This window comes from Salvelinus fontinalis, chromosome 3 (genome assembly GCF_029448725.1).
Source record: "Salvelinus fontinalis isolate EN_2023a chromosome 3, ASM2944872v1, whole genome shotgun sequence".
Taxonomy (NCBI): domain Eukaryota; kingdom Metazoa; phylum Chordata; class Actinopteri; order Salmoniformes; family Salmonidae; genus Salvelinus; species Salvelinus fontinalis.
Genome location: NC_074667.1, coordinates 64,233,078 through 64,248,632, shown reverse-complemented (window position 1 = coordinate 64,248,632; position 15,555 = coordinate 64,233,078). Strand labels below are relative to the sequence as shown.

Below are 15,555 nucleotides of genomic sequence, written 5' to 3'. Positions count from 1 at the left end.
TAGCCTAGCGGTTAGAGTGGTGGGTCAGTAACTGGTATGGTAGGGTCAGGTAGCCTAGCGGTTAGAGTGGTGGGTCAGTAACTGGTATGGTAGGGTCAGGTAGCCTAGCGGTTAGAGTGGTGGGTCAGTAACTGGTATGGTAGGGGCAGGTAGCCTAGCGGTTAGAGTGGTGGGTCAGTAACTGTTAGGGTCAGGTAGCCTAGTGGTTAGAGTGTTGGGTCAGTAACTGGTAGGGTCAGGTAGCCTAGTGGTTAGAGTGTTGGGTCAGTAACTGGTAGGGTCAGGTAGCCTAGTGGTTAGAGTGGTGGGTCAGTAACTTGTAGGGGCAGGTAGCCTAGCGGTTAGAGTGGTGGGTCAGTAACTGGTAGGGTATGGTCAGGTAGCCTAGTGGTTAGAGTGGTGGGTCAGTAACTGGTAGGGTAGGGGCAGGTAGCCTAGCGGTTAGAGTGGTGGGTCAGTAACTGGTAGGGTCAGGTACCCTAGTGGTTAGAGTGTTGGGTCAGTAACTGGTATGGTAGGGGCAGGTAGCCTAGTGGTTAGAGTGGTGGGTCGGTAACTGGTAGGGTCAGGTAGCCTAGTGGTTAGAGTGGTGGGTCAGTAACTGGTATGGTAGGGGCAGGTAGCCTAGCGGTTAGAGTGGTGGGTCAGTAACTGGTATGGTAGGGTCAGGTAGCCTAGCGGTTAGAGTGGTGGGTCAGTAACTGGTATGGTAGGGTCAGGTAGCCTAGTGGTTAGAGTGGTGGGTCAGTAACTGGTATGGTAGGGTCAGGTAGCCTAGCGGTTAGAGTGGTGGGTCAGTAACTGGTATGGTAGGGTCAGGTAGCCTAGCGGTTAGAGTGGTGGGTCAGTAACTGGTATGGTAGGGGCAGGTAGCCTAGTGGTTAGAGTGGTGGGTCAGTAACTGGTATGGTCAGGTAGCCTAGTGGTTAGAGTGTTGGGTCAGTAACTGGTATGGTACGGTCAGGTAGCCTAGTGGTTAGAGTGGTGGGTCAGTAACTGGTAGGGTCAGGTAGCCTAGTGGTTAGAGTGTTGGGTCAGTAACTGGTATGGTAGGGGCAGGTAGCCTAGTGGTTAGAGTGGTGGGTCGGTAACTGGTAGGGTCAGGTAGCCTAGTGGTTAGAGTGTTGGGTCAGTAACTGGTATGGTAGGGTCAGGTAGCCTAGTGGTTAGAGTGGTGGGTCAGTAACTGGTATGGTAGGGGCAGGTAGCCTAGCGGTTAGAGTGGTGGGTCAGTAACTGGTATGGTAGGGGCAGGTAGCCTAGCGGTTAGAGTGGTGGGTCAGTAACTGGTAGGGTCAGGTAGCCTAGTGGTTAGAGTGTTGGGTCAGTAACTGGTAGGGTCAGGTAGCCTAGTGGTTAGAGTGTTGGGTCAGTAACTGGTAGGGTCAGGTAGCCTAGTGGTTAGAGTGGTCGGTCAGTAACTGGTAGGGGCAGGTAGCCTAGTGGTTAGAGTGGTGGGTCAGTAACTGGTAGGGTATGGTCAGGTAGCCTAGTGGTTAGAGTGGTGGGTCAGTAACTGGTAGGGTAGGGGCAGGTAGCCTAGCGGTTAGAGTGGTGGGTCAGTAACTGGTAGGGTCAGGTAGCCTAGTGGTTAGAGTGTTGGGTCAGTAACTGGTATGGTAGGGGCAGGTAGCCTAGTGGTTAGAGTGGTGGGTCGGTAACTGGTAGGGTCAGGTAGCCTAGTGGTTAGAGTGGTGGGTCAGTAACTGGTATGGTAGGGGCAGGTAGCCTAGCGGTTAGAGTGGTGGGTCAGTAACTGGTATGGTAGGGTCAGGTAGCCTAGCGGTTAGAGTGGTGGGTCAGTAACTGGTATGGTAGGGGCAGGTAGCCTAGTGGTTAGAGTGGTGGGTCAGTAACTGGTATGGTCAGGTAGCCTAGTGGTTAGAGTGTTGGGTCAGTAACTGGTATGGTAGGGTCAGGTAGCCTAGTGGTTAGAGTGGTGGGTCAGTAACTGGTAGGGTCAGGTAGCCTAGTGGTTAGAGTGTTGGGTCAGTAACTGGTATGGTAGGGGCAGGTAGCCTAGTGGGTAATATGGTGGGTCGGTAACTGGTAGGGTCAGGTAGCCTAGTGGTTAGAGTGTTGGGTCAGTAACTGGTATGGTAGGGTCAGGTAGCCTAGTGGTTAGAGTGGTGGGTCAGTAACTGGTATGGTAGGGGCAGGTAGCCTAGTGGTTAGAGTGGTGGGTCGGTAACTGGTAGGGTCAGGTAGCCTAGTGGTTAGAGTGGTGGGTCAGTAACTGGTATGGTAGGGGCAGGTAGCCTAGCGGTTAGAGTGGTGGGTCAGTAACTGGTTTGGTAGGGTCAGGTAGCCTAGCGGTTAGAGTGGTGGGTCAGTAACTGGTATGGTAGGGGCAGGTAGCCTAGTGGTTAGAGTGGTGGGTCAGTAACTGGTATGGTCAGGTAGCCTAGTGGTTAGAGTGTTGGGTCAGTAACTGGTATGGTACGGTCAGGTAGCCTAGTGGTTAGAGTGGTGGGTCAGTAACTGGTAGGGTCAGGTAGCCTAGTGGTTAGAGTGTTGGGTCAGTAACTGGTATGGTAGGGGCAGGTAGCCTAGTGGTTAGAGTGGTGGGTCGGTAACTGGTAGGGTCAGGTAGCCTAGTGGTTAGAGTGTTGGGTCAGTAACTGGTATGGTAGGGTCAGGTAGCCTAGTGGTTAGAGTGGTGGGTCAGTAACTGGTATGGTAGGGGCAGGTAGCCTAGCGGTTAGAGTGGTGGGTCAGTAACTGGTATGGTAGGGGCAGGTAGCCTAGCGGTTAGAGTGGTGGGTCACTAACTGGTAGGGTCAGGTAGCCTAGTGGTTAGAGTGTTGGGTCAGTAACTGGTAGGGTCAGGTAGCCTAGTGGTTAGAGTGTTGGGTCAGTAACTGGTAGGGTCAGGTAGCCTAGTGGTTAGAGTGGTCGGTCAGTAACTGGTAGGGGCAGGTAGCCTAGCGGTTAGAGTGGTGGGTCAGTAACTGGTAGGGTATGGTCAGGTAGCCTAGTGGTTAGAGTGGTGGGTCAGTAACTGGTAGGGTAGGGGCAGGTAGCCTAGCGGTTAGAGTGGTGGGTCAGTAACTGGTAGGGTCAGGTAGCCTAGTGGTTAAAGTGTTGGGTCAGTAACTGGTATGGTAGGGGCAGGTAGCCTAGTGGTTAGAGTGGTGGGTCGGTAACTGGTAGGGTCAGGTAGCCTAGTGGTTAGAGTGGTGGGTCAGTAACTGGTATGGTAGGGGCAGGTAGCCTAGCGGTTAGAGTGGTGGGTCAGTAACTGGTATAGTAGGGTCAGGTAGCCTAGCGGTTAGAGTGGTGGGTCAGTAACTGGTATGGTAGGGGCAGGTAGCCTAGTGGTTAGAGTGGTGGGTCAGTAACTGGTATGGTCAGGTAGCCTAGTGGTTAGAGTGTTGGGTCAGTAACTGGTATGGTAGGGTCAGGTAGCCTAGTGGTTAGAGTGGTGGGTCAGTAACTGGTAGGGTCAGGTAGCCTAGTGGTTAGAGTGTTGGGTCAGTAACTGGTATGGTAGGGGCAGGTAGCCTAGTGGTTAATATGGTGGGTCGGTAACTGGTAGGGTCAGGTAGCCTAGTGGTTAGAGTGTTGGGTCAGTAACTGGTATGGTAGGGTCAGGTAGCCTAGTGGTTAGAGTGGTGGGTCAGTAACTGGTATGGTAGGGGCAGGTAGCCTAGCGGTTAGAGTGGTGGGTCAGTAACTGGTATGGTAGTGTCAGGTAGCCTAGCGGTTAGAGTGGTGGGTCAGTAACTGGTATGGTAGGGGCAGGTAGCCTAGTGGTTAGAGTGGTGGGTCAGTAACTGGTATGGTCAGGTAGCCTAGTGGTTAGAGTGTTGGGTCAGTAACTGGTATGGTAGGGTCAGGTAGCCTAGTGGTTAGAGTGGTGGGTCAGTAACTGGTAGGGTCAGGTAGCCTAGTGGTTAGAGTGTTGGGTCAGTAACTGGTATGGTAGGGGCAGGTAGCCTAGTGGTTAGAGTGGTGGGTCAGTAACTGGTAGGGTCAGGTAGCCTAGTGGTTAGAGTGGTGGGTCAGTAACTGGTAAGGTAGGGTCAGGTAGCCTAGCGGTTAGAGTGTTGGGTCAGTAACTGGTATGGTATGGTAGCCTAGTGGTTAGAGTGTTGGGTCAGTAACTGGTAGGGTATGGTATGGTAGCCTAGTGGTTAGAGTGTTGGGTCAGTAACTGGTATGGTAGGGTCAGGTAGCCTAGTGGTTAGAGTCTTGGGTCAGTAACTGGTATGGTAGGGTCAGGTAGCCTAGTGGTTAGAGTGTTGGGTCAGTAACTGGTATGGTATGGCCAGGTAGCCTAGCGGTTAGAGTGTTGGGTCAGTAACTGGTAGGGTCAGGTAGCCTAGCGGTTAGAGTGGTGGGTCAGTAACTGGTATGGTAGGGGCAGGTAGCTTAGCGGTTAGAGTGGTGGGTCAGTAACTGGTAGGGTCAGGTAGCCTAGTGGTTAGAGTGTTGGGTCAGTAACTGGTAGGGTCAGGTAGCCTAGTGGTTAGAGTGTTGGGTCAGTAACTGGTAGGGTCAGGTAGCCTAGTGGTTAGAGTGGTGGGTCATTAACTGGTAGGGGCAGGTAGCCTAGCGGTTAGAGTGGTGGGTCAGTAACTGTTAGGGTCAGGTAGCCTAGTGGTTAGAGTGTTGGGTCAGTAACTGGTAGGGTCAGGTAGCCTAGTGGTTAGAGTGTTGGGTCAGTAACTGGTAGGGTCAGGTAGCCTAGTGGTTAGAGTGGTGGGTCAGTAACTGGTAGGGTATGGTCAGGTAGCCTAGTGGTTAGAGTGGTGGGTCAGTAACTGGTAGGGTAGATGCAGGTAGCCTAGCGGTTAGAGTGGTGGGTCAGTAACTGGTAGGGTCAGGTAGCCTAGTGGTTAGAGTGTTGGGTCAGTAACTGGTATGGTAGGGGCAGGTAGCCTAGTGGTTAGAGTGGTGGGACGGTAACTGGTAGGGTCAGATAGCCTAGTGGTTAGAGTGGTGGGTCAGTAACTGGTATGGTAGGGGCAGGTAGCCTAGCGGTTAGAGTGGTGGGTCAGTAACTGGTATGGTAGGGTCAGGTAGCCTAGCGGTTAGAGTGGTGGGTCAGTAACTGGTATGGTAGGGGCAGGTAGCCTAGTGGTTAGAGTGGTGGGTCAGTAACTGGTAGGGTCAGGTAGCCTAGTGGTTAGAGTGTTGGGTCAGTAACTGGTATGGTACGGTCAGGTAGCCTAGTGGTTAGAGTGGTGGGTCAGTAACTGGTAGGGTCAGGTAGCCTAGTGGTTAGAGTGGTGGGTCAGTAACTGGTAGGGTATGGTCAGGTAGCCTAGTGGTTAGAGTGGTGGGTCGGTAACTGGTAGGGTCAGGTAGCCTAGTGGTTATAGTGGTGGGTCAGTAACTGGTATGGTAGGGGCAGGTAGCCTAGCGGTTAGAGTGGTGGGTCAGTAACTGGTATGGTAGGGTCAGGTAGCCTAGCGGTTAGAGTGGTGGGTCAGTAACTGGTATGGTCAGGTAGCCTAGTGGTTAGAGTGTTTGGTCAGTAACTGGTATGGTAGGGTCAGGTAGCCTAGTGGTTAGAGTGGTGGGTCAGTAACTGGTAGGGTCAGGTAGCCTAGTGGTTAGAGTGTTGGGTCAGTAACTGGTATGGTAGGGGCAGGTAGCCTAGTGGTTAGAGTGGTGGGTCGGTAACTGGTAGGGTCAGGTAGCCTAGTGGTTAGAGTGTTGGGTCAGTAACTGGTATGGTAGGGTCAGGTAGCCTAGTGGTTAGAGTGGTGGGTCAGTAACTGGTATGGTAGGGGCAGGTAGCCTAGCGGTTAGAGTGGTGGGTCAGTAACTGGTATGGTAGGGTCAGGTAGCCTAGCGGTTAGAGTGGTGGGTCAGTAACTGGTATGGTAGGGGCAGGTAGCCTAGTGGTTAGAGTGGTGGGTCAGTAACTGGTATGGTCAGGTAGCCTAGTGGTTAGAGTGTTGGGTCAGTAACTGGTATGGTAGGGTCAGGTAGCCTAGTGGTTAGAGTGGTGGGTCAGTAACTGGTAGGGTCAGGTAGCCTAGTGGTTAGAGTGTTGGGTCAGTAACTGGTATGGTAGGGGCAGGTAGCCTAGTGGTTAGAGTGGTGGGTCAGTAACTGGTAGGGTCAGGTAGCCTAGTGGTTAGAGTGGTGGGTCAGTAACTGGTAAGGTAGGGTCAGGTAGCCTAGCGGTTAGAGTGTTGGGTCAGTAACTGGTATGGTATGGTAGCCTAGTGGTTAGAGTGGTGGGTCAGTAACTGGTAGGGTATGGTATGGTAGCCTAGTGGTTAGAGTGTTGGGTCAGTAACTGGTATGGTAGGGTCAGGTAGCCTAGTGGTTAGAGTGTTGGGTCAGTAACTGGTATGGTAGGGTCAGGTAGCCTAGTGGTTAGAGTGTTGGGTCAGTAACTGGTATGGTATGGCCAGGTAGCCTAGCGGTTAGAGTGTTGGGTCAGTAACTGGTAGGGTCAGGTAGCCTAGCGGTTAGAGTGGTGGGTCAGTAACTGGTATCGTAGGGGCAGGTAGCCTAGCGGTTAGAGTGGTGGGTCAGTAACTGGTAGGGTCAGGTAGCCTAGTGGTTAGAGTGTTGGGTCAGTAACTGGTAGGGTCAGGTAGCCTAGTGGTTAGAGTGTTGGGTCAGTAACTGGTAGGGTCAGGTAGCCTAGTGGTTAGAGTGGTGGGTCATTAACTGGTTGGGGCAGGTAGCCTAGCGGTTAGAGTGGTGGGTCAGTAACTGGTAGGGTATGGTCAGGTAGCCTAGTGGTTAGAGTGGTGGGTCAGTAACTGGTATGGTCAGGTAGCCTAGCGGTTAGAGTGGTGGGTCAGTAACTGGTAGGGTATGGTCAGGTAGCCTAGTGGTTAGAGTGGTGGGTCAGTAACTGGTATGGTAGGGGCAGGTAGCCTAGCGGTTAGAGTGGTGGGTCAGTAACTGGTAGGGTCAGGTAGCCTAGTGGTTAGAGTGTTGGGTCAGTAACTGGTATGGTAGGGGCAGGTAGCCTAGTGGTTAGAGTGGTGGGTCGGTAACTGGTAGGGTCAGGTAGCCTAGTGGTTAGAGTGTTGGGTCAGTAACTGGTATGGTAGGGGCAGGTAGCCTAGTGGTTAGAGTGGTGGGTCAGTAACTGGTAGGGTCAGGTAGCCTAGTGGTTAGAGTGGTGGGTCAGTAACTGGTAAGGTAGGGTCAGGTAGCCTAGCGGTTAGAGTGTTGGGTCAGTAACTGGTATGGTATGGTAGCCTAGTGGTTAGAGTGGTGGGTCAGTAACTGGTAGGGTATGGTATGGTAGCCTAGTGGTTAGAGAGTTGGGTCAGTAACTGGTATGGTAGGGTCAGGTAGCCTAGTGGTTAGAGTGTTGGGTCAGTAACTGGTATGGTAGGGTCAGGTAGCCTAGTGGTTAGAGTGTTGGGTCAGTAACTGGTATGGTATGGCCAGGTAGCCTAGCGGTTAGAGTGTTGGGTCAGTAACCTGTAGGGTCAGGTAGCCTAGCGGTTAGAGTGGTGGGTCAGTAACTGGTATGGTAGGGGCAGGTAGCCTAGCGGTTAGAGTGGTGGGTCAGTAACTGGTAGGGTCAGGTAGCCTAGTGGTTAGAGTGTTGGGTCAGTAACTGGTAGGGTCAGGTAGCCTAGTGGTTAGAGTGTTGGGTCAGTAACTGGTAGGGTCAGGTAGCCTAGTGGTTAGAGTGGTGGGTCAGTAACTGGTAGGGGCAGGTAGCCTAGCGGTTAGAGTGGTGGGTCAGTAACTGGTAGGGTATGGTCAGGTAGCCTAGTGGTTAGAGTGGTGGGTCAGTAACTGGTAGGGTAGGGGCAGGTAGCCTAGCGGTTAGAGTGGTGGGTCAGTAACTGGTATGGTAGGGGCAGGTAGCCTAGCGGTTAGAGTGGTGGGTCAGTAACTGGTAGGGTCAGGTAGCCTAGTGGTTAGAGTGGTGGGTCAGTAACTGGTAGGGTCAGGTAGCCTAGTGGTAAGAGTGTTGGGTCAGTAACTGGTAGGGTCAGGTAGCCTAGCGGTTAGAGTGTTGGGTCAGTAACTGGTATGGTAGGGGCAGGTAGCCTAGCGGTTAGAGTGGTGGGTCAGTAACTGGTATGGTAGGGGCAGGTAGCCTAGTGGTTAGAGTGTTGGGTCAGTAACTGGTATGGTAGGGTCAGGTAGCCTAGCGGTTAGAGTGTTGGGTCAGTAACTGGTATGGTAGGGGCAGGTAGCCTAGTGGTTAGAGTGGTGGGTCAGTAACTGGTAGGGTCAGGTAGCCTAGCGGTTAGAGTGGTGGGTCAGTAACTGGTATGGTAGGGGCAGGTAGCCTAGTGGTTAGAGTGGTGGGTCAGTAACTGGTATGGCCAGGTAGACTAGTGGTTAGAGTGGTGGGTCAGTAACTGGTAGGGGCAGGTAGCCTAGTGGTTAGAGTGGTGGGTCAGTAACTGGTATGGTAGGGTCAGGTAGCCTAGTGGTTAGAGTGGTGGGTCAGTAACTGGTAGGGTCAGGTAGCCTAGCGGTTAGAGTGTTGGGCCAGTAACTGGTATGGTAGGGTCAGGTAGCCTAGCGGTTAGAGTGGTGGGTCAGTAACTGGTAGGGTCAGGTAGCCTAGTGGTTAGAGTGGTGGGTCAGTAAATGGTATGGTCAGGTAGCCTAGCGGTTAGAGTGGTGGGTCAGTAACTGGTATGGTAGGGGCAGGTAGCCTAGTGGTTAGAGTGGTGGGTCAGTAACTGGTAGGGTCAGGTAGCCTAGCGGTTAGAGTGTTGGGCCAGTAACTGGTATGGTAGGGTCAGGTATCCTAGCGGTTAGAGTGGTGGGTCAGTAACTGGTATGGTCAGGTAGCCTAGCGGTTAGAGTGTTAGGTCAGTAACTGGTATGGTCAGGTAGCCTAGCGGTTAGAGTGTTAGGTCAGTAACTGGTATGGTCAGGTAGCCTAGCGGTTAGAGTGTTAGGTCAGTAACTGGTATGGTATGGTAGCTAGTGGTTAGAGTGGTGGGTCAGTAACTGGTATGGTAGGGTCAGGTAGCCTAGTGGTTAGAGTGGTGGGTCAGTAACTGGTATGGTAGGGTCAGGTAGCCTAGCGGTTAGAGTGTTGGGTCAGTAACCGAAAGGTCCCTGGTTCAAATACCCGAGGTGAAAATCTGTCGATGTGCCCCTGAGAAAAGTTACACCTACCGTACTACTATGACTGACCCAGTAAAACAACACATTACACTGCACCTATTATACTACTATGGCTGACCCTGTAAAACAACACCTATCATACTACTATGTCTGACCCTGTAAAACAACACCTATCATACTACTATGACTGACCCTGTAAAACAACACCTATCATACTACTATGACTGACCCTATAAAACAACACCTATCATACTACTATGACTGACCCTGTAAAACAACACCTATCATACTACTATGACTGACCCTGTAAAACAACACCTATCATACTACTATGACTGACCCTGTAAAACAACACATTACACTGTGTTGATGTGACAATAAAACATCTGATTCTTTAGACTAAATATTCAAAAATATGATAAGTATTATTTGTATTTTGTTGTATTTGTAAATTGTTTATACACAGGGCTCCTATATAAAATAGATGTTTGTCTCGATGGGATTCCCTGGTAAACAAAACATAAGTAAAACAATTATAGTAATCTTTAGAAAATACTCTGAAAATCTTCAAAAAGTTTCAAAGGTTCTAAAATAATTTTGAAAATCCATATATCTAACTACACGGAACAAAAATATAAATGCAAAACTCAGCAATTTCAAAGATTTTAATGAGTTACAGTTCAGGAATATTCAAGGGCTGTGCGAAGTTGCTGGATATTGGTGGGAACTGGAACACGCTGTCGTACACGTCGATCCAGAGCATCCCAAACATGCTCAATGGGTCACATGTCTGTTGAGTAATGCAGGCCATGGAAGAACTGGGACATTTTCAGCTTCCAGGAATTGTGTCCAGATCCTTGCGACATGGAGCCGTGCCTTATCAAGCTGAAACATGAGGTGATGGCCACATGAAGCCATACACGCTGTCTACCATCTGCCAGGTACAGTTGAAAACGGGATTCATCCATGAAGAACACACTTCTCCAGCGTGTCAGTGGCCATCGAAGGTGAGCATTTTTCCCACTGAAGTCGGTTACGACACCAAACTGCAGTCAGGTCAAGACCCTCGTGAGGACGACGAGCACGCAGATAAGCTCCCCTTAGACGGTTTCTGACAGTTTGTGCAAAAATTCTTTGGTTGTGCAAACCCACAGCTTCATCAGCTGTCCAGGTAGCTGGTCTCAGACGATGTCGCAGGTAAAGAAGCTTGATGTGGATGTACTAGGCTTTAGTGGTTACATGTGGTCTGCAGTTGTGAGGCCGGTTGGACGTACTGACTAATTATCTAAAACGATGTTGGCGGCGGCTTATGATAGAGAAATTAACATTCAATTATCTGGCAACAGCTGTGGTGGATATTCCTGTAGTCAGCCAATTGAATGTTCTCCCAAAACTGGAAACATCTATTTCAACGGAACATTTTAGTGGCCTTTTATTGTACCCAGCACAAGGTGCACCTGTGTAACGATCATGCTGTTTAATCAGCTTCTCGATATACCACAGCTATCAGGTGGATGGATTATCTTAGCAAATGAGAAATGCCCACTAACAGAGAGACATAAACCAATTTGTGCACTAAAGTTGAGAGAAATAAGCTTTTATTTTTGTGAAAATTGAACATTTCTGTGATCTTTAATTTCAGCCGATGAAATATGGGACCAACAACTTTACATGTTTCGTTTTATATTTCTGTTGAGTAATGTTTAAGGTAGATACTACTTTGTCAAGTTTTGATAGGTATTTTACCCAATAAGAATAGTAATAACAACAGTGACCAAACAGCGCTACTATGCATCCTATACTTGACTGTTTACTCAGCCGTGCATGGAGTTGAGCTCCGAGAAACCGACCAGTAGTATCTAGTTGTACAGCTAGTCGTCTGTGTGCCTGTGTTCTGTTCTGTCATCACCGTGTGCAGACAGCAACACAACTACACAGTTTTATCCCCGTTGCATGTTCCATCTTGTCCCGTTGGTTGTCTCGATGGTTGGTTGGCTGTTGAAGCTTCTGGTTTTGGGTCTGCTTCCATTGTTTTGTTGTAAAACTAGTATCCTTCACAAGGTACCTCATTTATCCCCTCCCCCCCTCCCCCCCCCCCACACACAAAAACCTGGTAATTCGTCCTATATGTTAACATTATGTTCCTCATCCATTCACAGTCTCAATGGATGTCCTTACCCTTGTCCCAGTATGGTCCGTCTCTCTGAACTCTTTTCCTCCTACCGTTACTGATTTAACACCAGACTTCTGTAACTTGCATGTGTTTTTTAAATGTTTTATTTATTTCTCCTTACATTCTTTTATTTTTTATTAACGTGTCTTATCTCTTTATAGGTCTATCGCACATTGGATCCTAACGTATACATATATATATAATATATACATATAATGACTGTTGCCTTTATCTTTGTGTATTTTAGTGTTTTGTTAACTTCAGAGTGTAATGTGATCCAAAATGAGTGAGTTGTGTACTGTACCCTATAGTTTTGTGCAAGCAGACCACAGCCTGCAGTGTTCTGCTCCTCTTCCTCTTCCTCCTCTTCTCGCTCTCTATCTGTCCATCTGTCTATCTCAGAGGCTTCTCTATCACTACCTGCCTCAGCTGACTATCTTTCCTGCCGGTTTCTTATTTGCTCTCATGTGTCCCGCCCCCCCCCCCCCCCCCCCCACAGATCCGCGTCGTGAACGCATTTCGTAGCTCTCTCTACGAAGGCCTGGAGAAACCAGACTCCAGACCGTCCATCCATAACTTCATGACCCAACCAGAGTTTAGGATAGAGGACTCCACTCCCCACATCCCCCTGATTGATGACACTGACTTAGAGGAGGACCCATCGCTGAGGAAGACCCCCCAGGCAGGCAGCCAGCCCCAGTCCCCCAACAAGAACAACAATGCCGTCGACAGCGGCATCAACCTCACCGTCGACACCACCAGTAAGTCGGCTGCATCCTCCAGCCCATCCAGCCCACTGCACAGTCTGGAGACCTCCCTCTAGTGGCCTGCAGCAGGCTGGTGGAGACCTCCCTCTAGTGGCCTGCAGCTGGCTGGTGGAGACCTCTGCAGCTTTGGAGATGTCCCTCTGGCAGAGCAGTATCCCTCTGACAGCTCCCACTGCAATCTGGAAACCTTCTTCTTCAAGCCTTGTAGAGAACTTACCTACTACAGCCTTGTGGCTCCCACACTGCAGTTTGGAGACTTCCGTCTTGCAGTCTCATGGAGACCTCATTGGTCTGCAGTTTGGAGACCTTCGTCTAGCCCCTGCTGTCTCCTGTTGTCTCCTGCTGCCTCCTGCCGTCTCCTGTTGCCTCCTGATGTCTCCTGCGGCCTGCTGATGTCTCCTGCTGCCTCCTGGTGTCTCCTGCTGCCTCCTGGTGTCTCCTGCTGCCTCCTGATGTCTCCTGCTGCCTCCTGGTGTCTCCTGCTGCCTCCTGTTGTTTCCTGTTGCCTCCTGCCGTCTCCTGCTGCCTCCTGATGTCTCCTGCTGCCTGCTGCTGCCTCCTGATGTCTCCTGCTGTACCTGGAGAAAGCATACTACTACAGCTATACAATCAGAAAGGGCAACAAAGCCAACGCACAAGACATGAACGTGTGTGTGTGTGTGCGTGCGTGTGTGCGTGTGTGTGTGTGCGCATGCGCACAGACTGACTGACTGACTGAACCATGTTTCTAAGCATCAGTAAAGCAGAGGACCAGAAAGACCTGGGAAGAATGAAAACCAGTCTAACCTAACCTTACTCCACAATAACAATGACTATATCTAAACCTAACCTTACTCCACAATAACAATGACTATATCTAAACCTAACCTTACTCCACAATAACAATGACTATATTGATAATAGTTTTGAATGACATAAAAACATTTCTATCGCTCCTGCATGAATGTACATTACCCAACGTTTTTTTATTTTCAATTGTTTTCAAAACATTTTTGAATGATTTGATTGGGTGGGAAGTGCTGTGGATTGCTACTTTAAAGACAGCTTATCGGATCCCCCGGTCTGTGAGTTCCCTGTGTGGCATGTGCTTACGTGTAAAGATGTATTTATTTAATAAATGAGATCAAGTTTTGTAGGGCTCAACTTGCACAGTAGATTTGCACCTGTTGGAAAAGAGGAACCCATAAATAAATAGCATTTCTTAAAGATAGTATATATAAATATATGTAAAGAGTTTATCTTTGTTTGTTGGCATGTTGCCTTGTTTCTTCTTTAAATGGTTCTAACTATTTTAACTTATTTATGTCCTAAAGAGAATGTCATTTGTTTACAACACCTGTAGGTACTTCCTGGTTCATTTGTAGGGTTTCAAACCATTCAGCAGATGTAGTTGAGGAAACTCAACTCAAGTTGCTTTGAGTTTTGCTCGTTGGTGTTTATAACATACTGTGTACTGAACTTGCCTGCTATCTTGTCAAATATTGTAGATAATTTTAGAGGATAACAAAAGAAAACCAAAATATAACGGTATATATATATATATATTCATGTTGCATTGTATTATTATGTGATTGTTAGGATGAACTCTGAACGGCTTCCTTCGTTTCCACATGAAGATCTGAATAAGACGAAGGTTTATTTCTTTAATTACTATTTCTCTTATTTTTGTTATTTTCGTTCAAAAGCTTAAAATGTAACTGGAGTTGAGACTGAGAGGGTGAACAGGCCTTCTATAACAGACATGTCTTCTATATAAAATCTGCTTGTTTTAAGGAAAATGTTTGACCGTGAAAGACTGCAATGGATTTATATTAGAAATGGCAAACTAAGTTATATTTGTAAATATAATGGCAAACTAAGTTATTATATATGTATGGAAAAATCTAAAAGTTGTTTTAAAAAAATCTTGTGATATATTGTGTTGATTATTTTTATTTATTTATTTATTGTTTTCCTTCAAAAAGAAAGAAACACACATCCAAAATGGTTGAAATTTTGAACAAAAAAAAGCAACAACAATTAAAATGGAATGATGCTTTGACTCGTTTTTAAAAACGTGAACAAAATAACCAGAAAGAAGAAGAACCTGGATGAAGTTCTGGGTGAACCTCTCCGTACTGTTACTTGTGTTTCTGAGTGTTTTAACCTTGTCCTCCTGCCTTCCACCAAGTATACTCTAGCATCCTAAAAGTATTCACTAGTTGTTCAAACTATTTATTGTTCTTTTAATTGGAGGAGGAAGTGGAGAGGACAACAGAAGGCAGGAAGCAGGAAGCAGGAAGAGATACATAACTTACTATCCATCAAAAAGGCATTGAGATGTTGATAACAGCATCCCAGACCAAATCTATTGTTATATTTCTATACGTAATAGTGGAGTCATTGAAAAGCATGATGTAATAAGCAAGTTGAACCAATCCAATTGTTCTACTCTGAATAATTATATCTTGACCTGATTTCTCTTTTCCTTCCTGTGTATTTTATTATTCAACACGTTCCTGCCGTCAGATCGGGAGAGAGTGCACAAAGGTTAACGCCTAAGTTAACGCGGGCCTAAGTTAACGCGGGCCTAAGTTAACGCGGGCCTAAGTTAACGCGGGCCTAAGTTAACGCGGGCCTAAGTTAACGCGGGCCTAAGTTAACGCGGGCCTAAGTTAACGCGGGCCTAAGTTAACGCGGGCCTAAGTTAACGCGGGCCTAAGTTACGCGGGCCTAAGTTAACGCGGGCCTAAGTTAACGCGGGCCTAAGTTAACGCGGGCCTAAGTTAACGCGGGCCAAGTTAACGCGAGCTAAGTTAACACGGGCCTAAGTTAACGCGGGCCTAAGTTAACGCGGGCCTAAGTTAACGCGGGCCTAAGTTAACGCGGGCCTAAGTTAACGCGGGCCTATTGAACAAGGACCATTTAAAAACATGTTTTTTAAAACATTTTTTTTAAATTCAGAAATGTTTATCTTGACTTCTAAATTTGCTTGAAAAAAAACCACTTTTCTTTCAACGTTTTTTTTTTTTTTTTTTTTTACCTTGAAGTTTTTCTGTAAAACAATTTACATCAAAAGAACATCAGCCATTTTCCCATCTGTACATTCAATCTATGCATTCAGCTCTAGGATGACGCGACAGTGATCAGTAGAGGTCTCTATGTACAGAGAGGAATGTATTCCAAGGGGATATTTGCCATCAGTCCATCAGTTCAGGCTAGTGGGCTGTGTTCTACTAAACACTACTGAATAACTCTAGAACAGACGCCATTACCAATCAGGGCTTGTGTTCATGATTTGTTTTCGAGTGCTGATCTAGGATCAGATCCTACAGGGGGGGACTTGATCCTACAGGGGGGGGGGGCGACCCTGATCCTACAGGGGGGACCTGATCCTACAGGGGGGGACCTGATCCTACAGGGGGGACCTGATCCTACAGGGGGGGACCTGATCCTACAGGGGGGACCTGATCCTACAGGGGGGACCTGATCCTACAGTGGGGGACCTGATCCTACAGGGGGGACCTGATCCTACAGGGGGGACCTGATCCTACAGTGGGGGACCTGATCCTACAGGGGGACCTGATCCTACAGGGGGGGACCTGA

The 15,555-nt window shown here is 48.5% G+C and overlaps 1 protein-coding gene across 1 annotated transcript in view; it reads left to right on the top strand.

Annotated features, from left to right (window-relative positions):
* LOC129851335 (plasma membrane calcium-transporting ATPase 2-like) overlaps positions 1-14,011 on the top strand; it is a 229,177-nt gene extending 215,166 nt beyond the window's left edge. The window contains exon 23 of the mRNA XM_055917802.1: positions 11,703-14,011. Coding sequence (XP_055773777.1) covers positions 11,703-12,026 — 324 coding nt within the window. The 3' untranslated portion in view covers positions 12,027-14,011. The remainder of the gene's footprint in view (positions 1-11,702) is intronic.
* The last annotated feature ends 1,544 nt before the right edge of the window (positions 14,012-15,555 follow it).